The sequence below is a fragment of the Rhinopithecus roxellana genome, chromosome 8 (assembly GCF_007565055.1).
Source record: "Rhinopithecus roxellana isolate Shanxi Qingling chromosome 8, ASM756505v1, whole genome shotgun sequence".
NCBI classification, from domain to species: domain Eukaryota; kingdom Metazoa; phylum Chordata; class Mammalia; order Primates; family Cercopithecidae; genus Rhinopithecus; species Rhinopithecus roxellana.
This window is the reverse complement of record NC_044556.1, coordinates 120,739,224-120,752,594: the sequence shown is the minus strand read 5'-3', so window position 1 is coordinate 120,752,594 and position 13,371 is coordinate 120,739,224. Positions and strand designations below refer to the sequence as shown.

General features: G+C 39.3%; 1 protein-coding gene across 4 annotated transcripts in view; it reads right to left on the bottom strand.

Moving 5' to 3' along the window:
• Positions 1-13,371, bottom strand: part of PRRX1 (paired related homeobox 1) — an 84,081-nt gene that overhangs the window by 531 nt on the left and 70,179 nt on the right. For 2 of the 4 annotated variants that reach the window (XM_010371313.2, XM_010371312.2), the window contains one exon: positions 7,652-11,017. The exons of 1 other annotated variant lie outside the window; for it this stretch is intronic. Coding sequence is in view for 1 of the 3 variants with exons in the window: in XM_010371312.2 (XP_010369614.1) it covers positions 10,879-11,017 (139 nt within the window). In the remaining 2 variants the exon portion in view is untranslated. Of the gene's footprint in view, positions 1-7,632; positions 11,018-13,371 lie in introns of those variants that run through there. One more of the 4 variants, XM_030936954.1, reaches the window with a different exon arrangement.

Genomic DNA, 13,371 nt, shown 5'->3' with positions numbered 1-13,371 from the left:
ACAGATCTCCACTACCCAGTCCTCATAGTTTTGATAAGAATGCAGCCTGAGTGGCCCCCTCCAAAAAGTGGAGTTGGAGGTAATGGCTGATAATGCAGGAAGTTTACTTGGAAAATGATCCCACAGAGCAGGAATGAGGGGTTGAGAGAATACAGGTAAAAAGCATGCATGATCAAGGTGGCCACCATTTCTATGGTGACTGATGGTCAATAACTGTATGCACACAGATTAAAATTGGGGAGCATTTATCTATTGGCTTAGTTGAAGTTCTATCTTCAAGGCTGGTGGAAATATCATGGAGACTGGGCACTGCAGTAATGACTGGGCTACAAGTGGGGACAAGAGGAGTTGCACTGGTACCCAAGTGGTGTCTTAGACAGGCAGGCAATGCTGGTCTGGCTACTCAGTACACCTGCACCCCCAAGGCACAATGATTGACTCATGAGTGTTACATACACCAAGGCAGGACAACAGAGTTCTCCCTTGGGATTTCTATAATAGCAGCTTGTTTCTAAGATCCTTCTTCCAAAGCTAAATGGAGGTAAGTCTGTACCTTCAAGCAGCCCCTTTCCCTACTACAAGGAGAAAACTTGCCTGCAGAGGTGGGAGATGGAGTCCTGGTGACATCGAGTCTTGGTTCCAGGACCTGAGGTTCTCAGAGTTACTCTGATTCTTATAAATCCCCCTTTCATCCTGTGACCATATTGCATCCATCTAATAAATATTCTGATTGACTATCTTAGCCTAATTTGAGTTCGGTTGCTGCCACTTACAGTTGAAATGTACCTGAACAGAAATGTAAAAATGGATAGATGAAAGTGGAGTGTTATTAAGTGCATGCCTTCAAATCTAGACCTAGATGACCTGTGGTAGTTTGAAGAGCTGGAGGATCTCAATTTCAGACCAGCTGCCCAAGACTCCTGAGTATCATACCAAGGGTCAGAATCTGCCAAATGGTAGAAACATTTTCCCATTTTCAAATAAAGCCAGGAATTGTGAAACACAGTGAAAAGTATTGAGGCTTAAAAGGAGCTAGAGAAATGACTGCAAATCTTCTTTCCTTAGCCCCTTCCCAATGCCTTCCTGCTGTCCTTGCTCCCCACGGGCCAGGACTCCACTCTCCCTCCCACTGTAAATTATAATCTGCTGGGATCTTGCCTGACAAGGACAGATTATCTCTGCCCAAAACTCTTGTGTCATTCTATCCAAAAGGCAGAAGATTAGAATGAAACCTTTAAATTGAGGTCTTAGGAATGAGCAGACCACTGAGTCCTGTCAAGAAAAAAAAAAGAAGAAGAAGAAACAAAGTGGGGTTGGGATGGGTTCAGACTCAAGTATATAACTCAACAATATTTCTGACTCAACAATATTAGTGTCTAGTTATGGAATCTCCAGAAATTGAATCAAAAAGCAGCCAAGCCAGATCTAAAAGCATGTATGTCACTCATCCATGGGGATAATAGAGCAGGGCCTGTTTCCCAGGCCTGGGCATGCATGGGGAACAAAGCGTAAAGTAGGCAGATGTGTGTGCTGGATAGACTGGCCAATGAAACCACTTTATTGTCAAGGGATTGAGTCCTCCGTGTTCCTGGTGTCACATGCTACAGACAAGTGAACACTACATATATATACACATATATATACACATATATATACACACACATATGTATACATATATATATACACACACATATATATACACATATATATACACATATATATACATATATATACATATATATACACACATATATATATATACACACATATATATATACATATATATATATATATTCCCCTTTAATCTTCCTTAAAAGAAAATTTTACTGTTGTTAGCCTCTCTTCTCCACACCCATTAGGAATGGTTAAAATACCTTAGCTATAGATGACAGGATCATAAGTTAGACCTACAGATCTAACTGAAAAATATGGGTGCCTCAGAGTTCTGAGATAAGTGTTCTTGAGAGTTTTTGGCATCATGTTAAGCAGAGGCACTACGAATGGGAAGAAAGTGGTGTGTGTGCTAGGCCCCCGGCATGGAATGAAATTGAATCTCTGCTGCTTTTGTCAGTCTGTTGTCCCTTTCCTTCCAGTATAGCACTTCCCTTCTTATAGAAGGCTGATCCTGCTCCATGACTATTTCTCTGTGGTACTCAGGGATCTACATATCAGAGTGTTCCTCATAAAGCAGTCTGGTCAATAAGAGGATCCCCACCCCCTGACCACAGTGCTATTTCAGAAAGCAATATAACCCCAGCCAGGCTAACCAGAATCTTTCCCCTAGATTGTTCTGCTTAGAACCAGCATGGAAGATTCTTTGCCCCTCATTAGAATGTGAATCTCAAGCTGCCACTACCCATACTATTTGTCTGCTCAAAGGCTGATTAGTTGGAAAGAATTCAGATAAGAGAAAGTAAGAGGCCAAAATAAGAGATGGAAATAGAAAGAATGCTGGAGTGTGGAGCCCTTGTCCAGTCTTGTGCTCAGGGCAAGAGTAGAAATGGAAGGTCTGCATATTTATATCCATATATTTGTGTTATAAATCAAGCTAACAGTTTGTTAAAGTGTGTTCTAGTCTCCTACTACAACAAACATACCTTCATAATGACTTGAACAGCCAGGTTTGCTGTTAGGATTCTCATACTACTTGGAGTTTCCTTCCAGAGCATGGCAGTGGTGGAGAAGAAAGTTAGACCTTGGCCCCAGCCTGTAGCCTTCCCATTTCTCTCCTCACCCCAGCCCCATCGTTCACCAAAAGTGGACGTGTGTGTGTGTGTGTGTGTAAACTGTAGCACACATACCCCAGGTCTACCTCCACCAAAAGTAGCCTTTTGACTGCCCCTCAATGATATATGAACCACAAGAAGAGGCCTGTTCAGGCCCTAAGAGTGGGTTTGGGATCACTTGTTTAGGGAATTTCAAATCTCAAGTACCTGGAGTATGGTCAAGAACTGGGGACGTAGGCTCCAGGTGGGCACATGCAGGTGGCTCCATAAACTCTTTTCTCAGGGGAGGCACACAGTCAGAGGAATATAGGTAAGGCTCAGGGCATGGTATATGGGCCTTGCCTAATAGAAGGGTAAGGACTTACTGCTATGATTTGGTTGTGTCCTTACCAACCAAATGGAGATAATTGAATCCCAAATGGGACCAAATGGAGATAATTGAATCATGTAGGTGGTTTCCACCATACTGCTCTCATGGTAGTGAATAAGTCTCATGAGATCTGATGGTTTTAAGAATGGGAGTTCCCCTTCACAAGCTCTTTTGCCTGCCACCATGTAAGACATACCTTTGCTCTTTCTTCCCCTTCCACCATGATTGTGAGGCCTCTCCAGTCATGTAGAATTGTGAGCCCCACTAAGCCTCTTTCCTTTATAAATTACCCAGTCTTGGGTATGTCTTTATTAGCAATGTGAGAAGAGACTAATGCAGTAAATTGGTACCAGTAGAGTGAGCTGTTGCTGTAAAGATACCCAAAAATGTGAAAGCAACTTTGAAACTAGGTAACAGACAGAGGTTAGAACAGCTTGGAGGGCTCAGAAGAAGACAAGAAGATGTGGGAAAGTTTGCAACTTCCTAGAGACTTGTTGGATGGCTTTGATCAAAATGCTGATGGTGAATGATATGGACAATATAGTCCAGGCTGAGATGGTCTCAGGTGGAGATGAGGAACTTGTTGGGAACTGAAGCAAAGGTGACTCTTGCTATGTTTTAGCAAAGAGACTGGTGGCATTTTGCCCCTGCTCTAGAGATTTTTGGAAATTTGAACTTGAAAGAAATGATTTAGGGCATCTGGCAAAAGAAATTTTCTAAGCAGCAAAGTGTTGAAGAGGAAGCAGAGCATAAAAGTTTGAAAAATTTGCAGCCTGATGATGCAATAGAAAAGAAAAACCCATTTTCTAAGGAGAAATTCAAGCTGGCTGTAGCAATTTACATAAATAACAAGAAGACAAATGTTAATCACAAAGAAAATGGAGAAAACATCTCCAGGGCATGTCAGAGACCTTCACAGCAGCCCTGCCCATCACAGGCCTGGAGGTCTAGAAGGAAAAACAGTATTATGGGCTGGGCCCAGGGCCCCTTTGCTGTGTACAGCCTAGGGACTTGGTGCCCCCGCATCCCAGCTACTCCAGCCATGGCTAAAAGAGACCAAAATACAGCTTGGGCTGTGACTTCAGGGGTGCAAACCCCAAGGCTTGGCAGCTTCCATGTGGTGGTGAGCCTGCAGATGCACAGAAGTCAAGAATTGAGGTTTGAGAACCTCCACGTAGATTTCAGAAGACGTATGGAAATGCCTGGATGTCCAGGCAGAGGTGAGCTGCAGGTGCAGAGCCCTCATGGAGAACCTCTGCTAGGGCAGTGCAGAAGGGAAATGTGGGGTGAGAGCCCTCAAACAGAGTGGGGCACTGCCTAGTGGAACTGTAAGAAGAGCACCACAATCCTCCAGACCCCAGAATGGTAGATCCACTGACAGCTTGCACTGTGCTCTTGGAAAAGCCACAGACACTCAAGACCAGCCTGTGAAAAAGCAACCAGGAGGGGCACTGTAGCCTGAAAAGCCACAGGGGTGGAGCTGACCAAGGCCATGGGAGCCCACCTCTTCCATCAGCATGCCCTGGATATGAGACATGGAATAAAAGGAGGTCATTTTGAAGCTTTAAGATTTAACTGTGCTGCTGGATTGCAGACTCACATGGGGTCTGTAGCCCCTTCAATTATGGCCAATTTCTCCCTTTTGGAACAGGTGTATTTACCCAATGCCTGTACCCCCATTGTATCTACAAAGTTACTAACTTTCTTTTGATTTTACAGGCTCATAGATGGAAGGGACTTGCCTTGTCTAAGATGAGATTTTGGACTTGAACTTTTGAGTTAATGCTGAAAGGAGTTAAGACTTTGGGGGACTGTTGGGAAGGCAGGATTGGTTTTGAAATGTGAGGACATGAGATTTAGAGGGGACCAGGGGTGGAATGACATGGTTTGGCTGTGTCTTCACACAAATCTCACCTCAAATTGTAATAATCCCCACTTGCTGAGGGCAGGACCAGGTGGAGATAACTGAATCATGTGTGCGGTCTCCTCCATACTGTTCATGGTAGTAAATAAGTCTCACGAGATCTAATGGTTTTATAAATGGGAGTTCCCCTGCACAAGCTTTTTTGCCTGACGCCATGTAACATAATCCTTTGCTCTTCCTTTGACTTCTGCCATGATTGTGAGGCCTTCCCCGCCCTGTGGAACTGTGAGGCCACTAAACTTCTGTCCTTCATAAATTACCCAGTCTCAGGTATATCTTTACTAGCAGTGTGAGAACAGACTAATATTCTTACCTTAAAAGGACTGCGTGTTTGTGTAGCCTCTAAATTCATATGTTGGAACTTTAACTCCCAATCGGATATTGCCAGTAGGTAGTGTCTTTGGGGGTAATTAGGTTTAGCTGAGGTCATGAGAGTGGAGCCACCATTGTGGAATTGGTGTCATTATAAGAGAAAGAAGCTAGAGCTCACTCTTTTTGTCATGTAAAGCCACAAGAAGATGGCTGTCTCAGGAAGAGGGCTCTCACCAGATATGGAATCTGCCAGCATCCTGATCTTGGATTTCCCAGCCTCCAGAACTGTGAGAAATAACTGTGTGTTTTTAAAGCTACCAGACTATGGTATCTTGTTAGAGCAGCTCAACTTGATGAAAACAGGTACAGGTTTTGTTCCAGGGTCTAGGATCCCTGGGGCTGTTCCGGCTCTGGCAGCATGTCTTGGCTGCATGAGCTGTCCTTCAAATAAAGCCTCTTTATAAATTTGACTGACTAGTTTGATGTTTCTGCTACCTGCAAATGAAAGAATCCTTATTAATAGGCTTATAATGCCATGCAAATGGTTCCATTTTTTAAAAGCATTTATTCCTACCATAACTGGCTAAATCAACCTTCCTCCTCCAGTACTCAGGTAAACTGTACTTTCAAAAGTCATGAATCCAATGGCCTTTCCTCCATTCCCAATTAGCTGGTCTTCTCTATAACATTTGAATATATCAAACATTCCATTCTTATTGAAAACCTCTCTTAACTCTGAAATAATAAAGAAGATTAAATCTCCTCCTATTTTTCAAACAGCTTCTTTTAAATAGACTTTATTAGCCATCTCTCCAGCTAGAGATGTTCTTCAAAGTATAATCTTCCTCCCTGGCTAAAACTACTTTCAAAAGTCATTTACAGGCAATAATTATTTGAGTCATAATGGCACTCTCTCATTTCAATGAACCCATTTGTTATTGTACCTCTAAGTATCACCTCCTTAAATATTAATTTCAAACTTATATCTCCATCTTTGACTTTGGTACCAAGTCCCATTTTTTTGTCTTCACTTACTGGATGCTTACCTTTGGATTTTCAGCTTCAATAATACAACGAAAACTGTGTTTATCTTCTGTAGCTGAATCTTTCCCATTTTGGGTAGATTTTGTCAATTTTGTCAATGATTCATTTTCCCAGTCCCCAGGTTTTAAACCAATATTACCTTTGACTCCATTCTCTTTTTCTTGGTATAAAGTCCCAGTGATTCTTTCCTTGCAAGATGTTTTCTAACCATCCTTTCTTTTTTGTTCCTCTCACAGCAACTTCTATCTGATCTGCTTCCAGTTCCTGTTCTGTTCTAGTTTACCTTCATTCTTTTGATCCTGCTAAAGTAGCATTTTTTTCACATAGCTTTTTTTAATGCTCAAAAGCCTTCAGTGGATCTCTGTGGCCTGAGGAAAAGTCCAAACATATTTGACGTGTAGTACCCTGCAAGATTAAGCCTCAACTTGCATCTCTAGTATCTTCCATTCAACTTTAAAATTAACTCTCCATCTCATCCAGGCCCATCTTGCCATATATCTTTGAACACAAATTCCTCATTCCTATATCCCTGTCTTCACCCCTTCTTCTCCACACCCTCATTTGAAAAGCCATCACCTGTTCCTCACCTGTACAGATCCTTACTGATAAAATTCAAGTCCCAGTTCCTCTGTAAAACCCGTCTCCCACTTCAGCTCACAGCGTGCTCTCTTTCTTGTTCTTCTGAACTCCTTTTATCTGTTCTGTTTAATACTTATTAATATATTATCTTGAACTGTTGCATATTTTTCCATGTTAGGGTTGCTTTTTAAACCAGATTTTAATTGATTTTAACCAGATTTTAACTGAAAACAGCATCTATGTCTCACAATTTGGTTTTACTGTCTTTCCCCATGACCACACACCCCATGCTATGCACCATGGATGCTTAAGAAATTTTATTTTTTCATTTCTTTACTCCAAAACAAACAGTCATGCTTATATGAAGTATTTTGCCATATGGTGTCCAGTATTGTGAATGTTAAAGATACTGATTTTAATAATGCTAAACTCTCATAAAAGTTCCACTCTATTCTCATCTATTATAATAGTTAAGTGTCCCCTCTTCTTCCTACCGTTGTCTTTGTTTCTGAGGAAAAATAGATTATTTTCCTGTTTTATAGAAAATAATATCACACTCGGATATAGTTCTCTTGTCTATGAGCCCTTCTTACCTTCACTCTTCTGCATGTAATCTCAGATTCTAGCAGATCTGTGTTTTCGAAGTTCAAAGAGAAGAGAATCAGCAGGCTCAAGTGTATATAGCAAAAGACATGGTAGTGTCCTTTCTTTTTATTGAAAAGAAATCATTTCTATTCTAGCGCAAACAATGTATATTTTACAACATAAAGCAAGATATAATTTACATATTACATTTCTTATGAGATCTTTATACCCTAAATGTCATTCCCTTTTTTATTAAGTCACCTCTTCTGGTTTAATTTAATCTGCCAAGTACCCTACAAATCAGCATCTTGTTTGGAGGGAGATTGAGGACACAGGCAGATAGTTCCTATGTATTCACCTGTATCTGGTATCAGGAGTACCATGATGGTGAAGAACAGAGATATGTCTTGACGTTTGTGGCCCTGAGGCCCTCAACTGACAACTGGCTTGAGATCCAGAAGGTTTCTTTTCCAAATCACATACCAAACTTGTATTTTAAAAAACTGATAGTAAATGAACAAAATTGAGAGCTTGTACAACATGTATGCTTCTTGATCAAGTGCTTAGATAATACATGCTTATGGTGTTGGTTCACTGGCAGTGAATGTTTCTTTGGCTGACCAGCACTGGTTACTCTAAGATATTCCCAGACATTGCTTGCCTGAGACATTGGATAAAACCACCCAATTTCACCAATCATTTGGGTTTGTGGGTTCCGGCTTTGCTGTTTGCCACTGGAAATGGATGTCTGAATCAAAATTTCAAATGATTTTATTTCACATGTCCCTCTATCTAAGGTTTTTCCCTTCTCAATAAAACCTTTTCATGTATGATTTCTGTTCCCTCCCTATAATTCAAATCTTCTTAGCCATTCTCTCCAAACTCCAAACCTCCAAAGTTCATCAATTTCTTGGATTATACTCATTTCACTTAGAATGTGTCAGTCTGTTGGGATGTACTGTTCCTTCAAAACTTGAAAATCCACAGCAACTAGTGGGACAAAAGGATGAATGAAGGATCTCTTCAGGAAGCAAGTAATGCATGCTGTTCAGCAAGCCTACATGAACCATTCAGTAAGAAATATTTTAATAGTGTGTTAAAAGAAGAAGGAATCAATTGGTGAAAGCAAAATGTATAAGATGAGCTTCATTATTATTTAAAGAACTACAGAATCAACATTTGAAATACAATTTCAGATTGGTGGCTGTTAGATTGAAATAACATCACGATTAGCTCAATCTGATATGCCAAGGGAAATACAAATGTGTGCTAAAAGTGCATCTTAAATCCAAAAATCCTTGCCTGTCACTCAGACTACAAAGTTGCCATATTTGACCAAAATTGATCCAAAGTTTTTTAATCACTCACAACTAAAAATTATTAGAACTAAGCTGGTCAGGATGAAAATATAAATTAAAAAAAAATTCTGTTCTATGTGTCTTAAATTATTCTTTGGTCAAATGATGTGATGTTTGAGAGATCTGAAAATATAAACCTATTTCTCATTTCCAAATACAAGGTTATAAGTATGTACAGCAAGGTAGCATTTTCTTACTAGAAAACAAGGCTCTCAGGTACCGTATCATTCCATTAACACTGTACACTTTTATAGTCCCTTTCCTCCCATGGCTACAAAGTGCTGGACATACAGAGAATACAGGAAAGAATAAAGGAGCAAATGAATAGAGCCTCACAACACCCCTGTGAGGTAGGTAAGTATTGTTAATCCCATTTTACAAATGGATAAACGGAGGCACAGCATGGTAATATAGTTGATCAAGTCCACCTGGCAAGTTACAAAAGCATGGCTGGGAACAAAGAAAAAGAAATGAAAGATCAGTCCTGGCTCCCAGCCCTAGACACTAAACTTTATTTCAAAATATTAAAAAATAAAAATAGCCCACAATTGCCTTTTAAATGTTGGAATTTAGAAAAACCTTTAGGTATTCCTCTTAAACATGTGTCTTTCATATTCCTGCTGAGTGAAGAAAGGGTAGATGACTAAATGGTTTTCCCTCCTCTCTCTAACTGCAATTCCCATGATAGATCAGATGTATCAGCATTTCACCAGAGCTCAGGCTCCAAACTCAAGGACATTTTTATAGCCTCAAATAGTTTCTAATCCATTTAAAGGCCTAATGTGAAAATGAGACCTGTTCTAAAACAGCTGCTGTATCAATTATTCTGTGGCTTTAATGAAAATTTTGTGTAGAAAAAGAAAAGCAGCAAGATCCCTAATTAATGTCTCATCACTATAGAGATAAGAACAGTGGTGATGGTGTATAATTTGCTTTTTGTACTGTTTGGGAAATTGCAAACTGAAGCTTGCAATATTATATATATATATGAAATATATATATAAATATATAAATATATACAGTATATATATAACTGTGCATCTCACTATCCTTAAGGCATGAAAGAGATGTGGGCATGCCTTTTACGACTCACTCTTTGTGTTACTAGAGAAATTTCTCTTCCTCTCTCAGGTGAAAAATATTTCTTCTACCAAATAGTCTGTGACAGCAAATCATTCAAAGACAACAAATATCTTTAAGATGATTGATATTGATTGATTGATTGATTGATTGATTGATTGCATATGGTGAGGGGTGGTGGTGATAGTGATATAATCTATAGCTTCAAACTTAAATCTATAGCTTAGATGTACACCTTAGTGCTTAGAATTAGCCAGACACAGCCAATTACATTGGATCTGACAGTCCAGTGACCAGATGTGCACAACTGTTTTTTCAGAGGCTGATGGAAAAACCTTACCATGACCAACAAAGATGGAGACAGTGAGAAAGGGAATTATGTCTGTCTGGAACAAATTCTCCAGAAAGACTTTGGCTTTTCAAAAGCTCCTAGAGCTTCTATCAAGAGAACTGGGAAGAGGACAGGGTAAGGCACTGAGGTTCAAACAAGTCAATGAGGAGAGTAGAGGCAATCATTCTGGATGTATATATGGTTTCTTTGGCTGCTGTAGTTTTTTTAAAAACTTCATACAATCATGGGGTTGGGTGGGCTGAACCTAGCTGAAGAAGCTTGGAGTATATTAAGCAAAGCATGAATAGAAAGAAAAACAAAATAAACACACACAGAAACAAGTGGTGGTGGTATCCCAGAGGGAGGAGGAACATTTGTTAACTAATTTTCATTTTGCTCCTCTCCTGCTTTTCTCTGCCATGGTCCCAATATTTTAGTTCTGTTTTTTGTTTGTTTGCTTGTTTGTTTGTAATTTACTTTTCTCCCCCAGCAGATGAAGAAATAACAGAGCGGGATAGGTGTCTTATGGTTTTTGATTTCTTCTTAGGCCTGTTTAATAATTTTTTTCCTCAGTTGACTGTTGGCACCTGGTTCCTCTGTAAACTATATTCCTTGGCCTTCAGTCTCAGGTTGGCAATGCTGTTGGCCATGTTGATGCCCTGTGCAGGGCTATTGTTGGCACATGTGGCAGAATAAGTAGCCATGGCGCTGTAGGGACAAAGGAGAGAGCAGGGAGAATAACAGGCATTAGTTTCACAAAGCTGCAAGTCCATGCCCCAGATGGAGGTACTCTCAGCATGGGGGCAGGCAGGGGCAATGGCTTGGACTAGATGACCTCTAGGGTCTCTTACAGCCCCAGATTTCCATTCGTCTAAGGTACTTAGAGAAGAGTGATCATATTTTGAAGAGCAGGAGAGAATGGTGTAGAGTGAGGAAAGGGAGGGAGAGGTATTTGTTGTGGTGGATACAGTGAGTAATGATTTATTTCTGGGGTAGGAGAAGAAAGTTGCTCAAGTTGAATAGCAGGTGTTTCATCAGCTGACTAATTAGAACAGTATTTAATCTCTTGTCCTGCCTACCTCCCCAGCCTGTGGGAGCGGTGAGGAATAGAAACAAACTTTTGAAAATAAACTAAAGGGAATTTTTCTCCTTCACTCTAGATAACTGACCTTAATTCTAACACATTTTAGATAATAAATACCATAATAAATAATGTGCCTGGAGAACCAGTTAAACATCCCGACATAAGTTCTCTGCCATTCTTAATTTAGTGGTTGATAGTACCAAGCATTGCTGAATCAAGAGGTTACTAACCCCCTGGCCTTGATTTTAAAAACTCCTCAAAAGAACTTGAATAGCACACACTGCCTTTTGGGTCAGTTATTTTGAAAATGTTTAAATCTACTAGATAAACTATCAAAGTCTCCATTTTCAGCATTCTTGACTTCAGAGGTAACTGTTTCTCACTGTCTTTATTGCTGAGAAAAATCTGAAGTTGTTTTTCGTTGTCAGAGATTACAATGAGGACCTAAGAACACTGGTAGGCAGAAATTTATCGTTGGTGGGTTTCTGTTAATTGCATCCATGAATCTCTATTAAAGGAAAAAGAAATGGTTTCATAGACTTAAGAGTAAATTACTCTTTCTACTAAATAGTTAAAAGGATATGCATTTTAATTAAATAAAAATGTTTTTAGTTGCTTCTAAGATTAGCAAAATCTTTCAACTCAGGGCTGGAATGAGATAGACTTATAAATGGAATGACATGTGCTCTTCTGTTGCCTACATTCCAATGGAATTTTGTCAGCCACATAAAAGTTTGTGGTTCTGGGGATCAAGTGACAAGATCAGAAAGAGAGAAAAGTAAAGCTACTCCACAAATAGAATGTAAGTCATTGATTCTTATTTGGGACATACAGAGTCAAAACTCATAATAACCTATTTCAGCTCAGTTACTAATAATTAACTCAAAAAAATTAAGAAATATAATGAGTCCCAAATCACTAGGTATTTCCAGAAATATACATCTTTAATTTAAAATCTTTATAGCCCTGGTTAAATGTATGGGTGACCCTGTGTGTGTGTGTGTGCACACAGCTAGACAAAGCTATGTTCCATTATAGCACACTAAACTTTTGCTTTTAGCACTCGATTCAAGTTTAGTTAATAATTTGTTTAGTATCTATCACTATTTCAACTATAAGCTCCATAGATTAGACATCACATCTGCCTTGTTCACACTGTTTCCTCAGGTAGAAATGACACCATATCTAGTACTATGTGTTCAATGAATAAGCAGATAACTAAGAAATATCTGGATATAGTATGATTAAATTGATTCCTGCTCGATGTCATTGGTTTCTGTCATTCTGCTGTGAGCAATGATTTCTAAATATATATATATCTTACCAATATGCTTTTATTCACAGGAACTGGTCCTTACTGCCAATTTTACTATCTTAATAGAAAGAGCAAAGTCAGTAGGTCATGACAAAAGCAGAAGCTGATGACTGTGTATACTTGGACCCATCAAAAAACATCTTTCACAATAAAAACTGAACAAGTTATTAGTACAGTTAGACTATCACGTCTACCACTGCCTATCAAGGGATAGAAGCAGAAGAGTTGCCAGTTAAGGTAGGTTTAAATTAGAAGTGAGATAAATGACCGGAACAATACACTAAAGTGGGACAAGTTTTTTTTAGAATATACCAAGAAATGTCATCTATTTTCAAAACTCATATATGTATTATCATTTAGTTCACGGTTCCATTCAAGACCTTACCATAAATGTATGTAAACCCACAAAACCTATATTCAAAAAATTTCTAGGATACGCCAAGAATCCGAAGATCTAAGTATCAGAGAAAAAACAAAAAAAGACTATTGAATTTGGGAAATGTACCTAAGTCATAGATTATTATAAAATCAACCAAGTCCACCTTTCATAATCAGGTTTCTGTGACAGAATTAAGCCCTGAAGATGATGCACAGTTAGTATAATTTTAAACACATAGAAGAGAACCTGGAATTAGGAGTTGCCTGTATTATTTGCTAAGTATT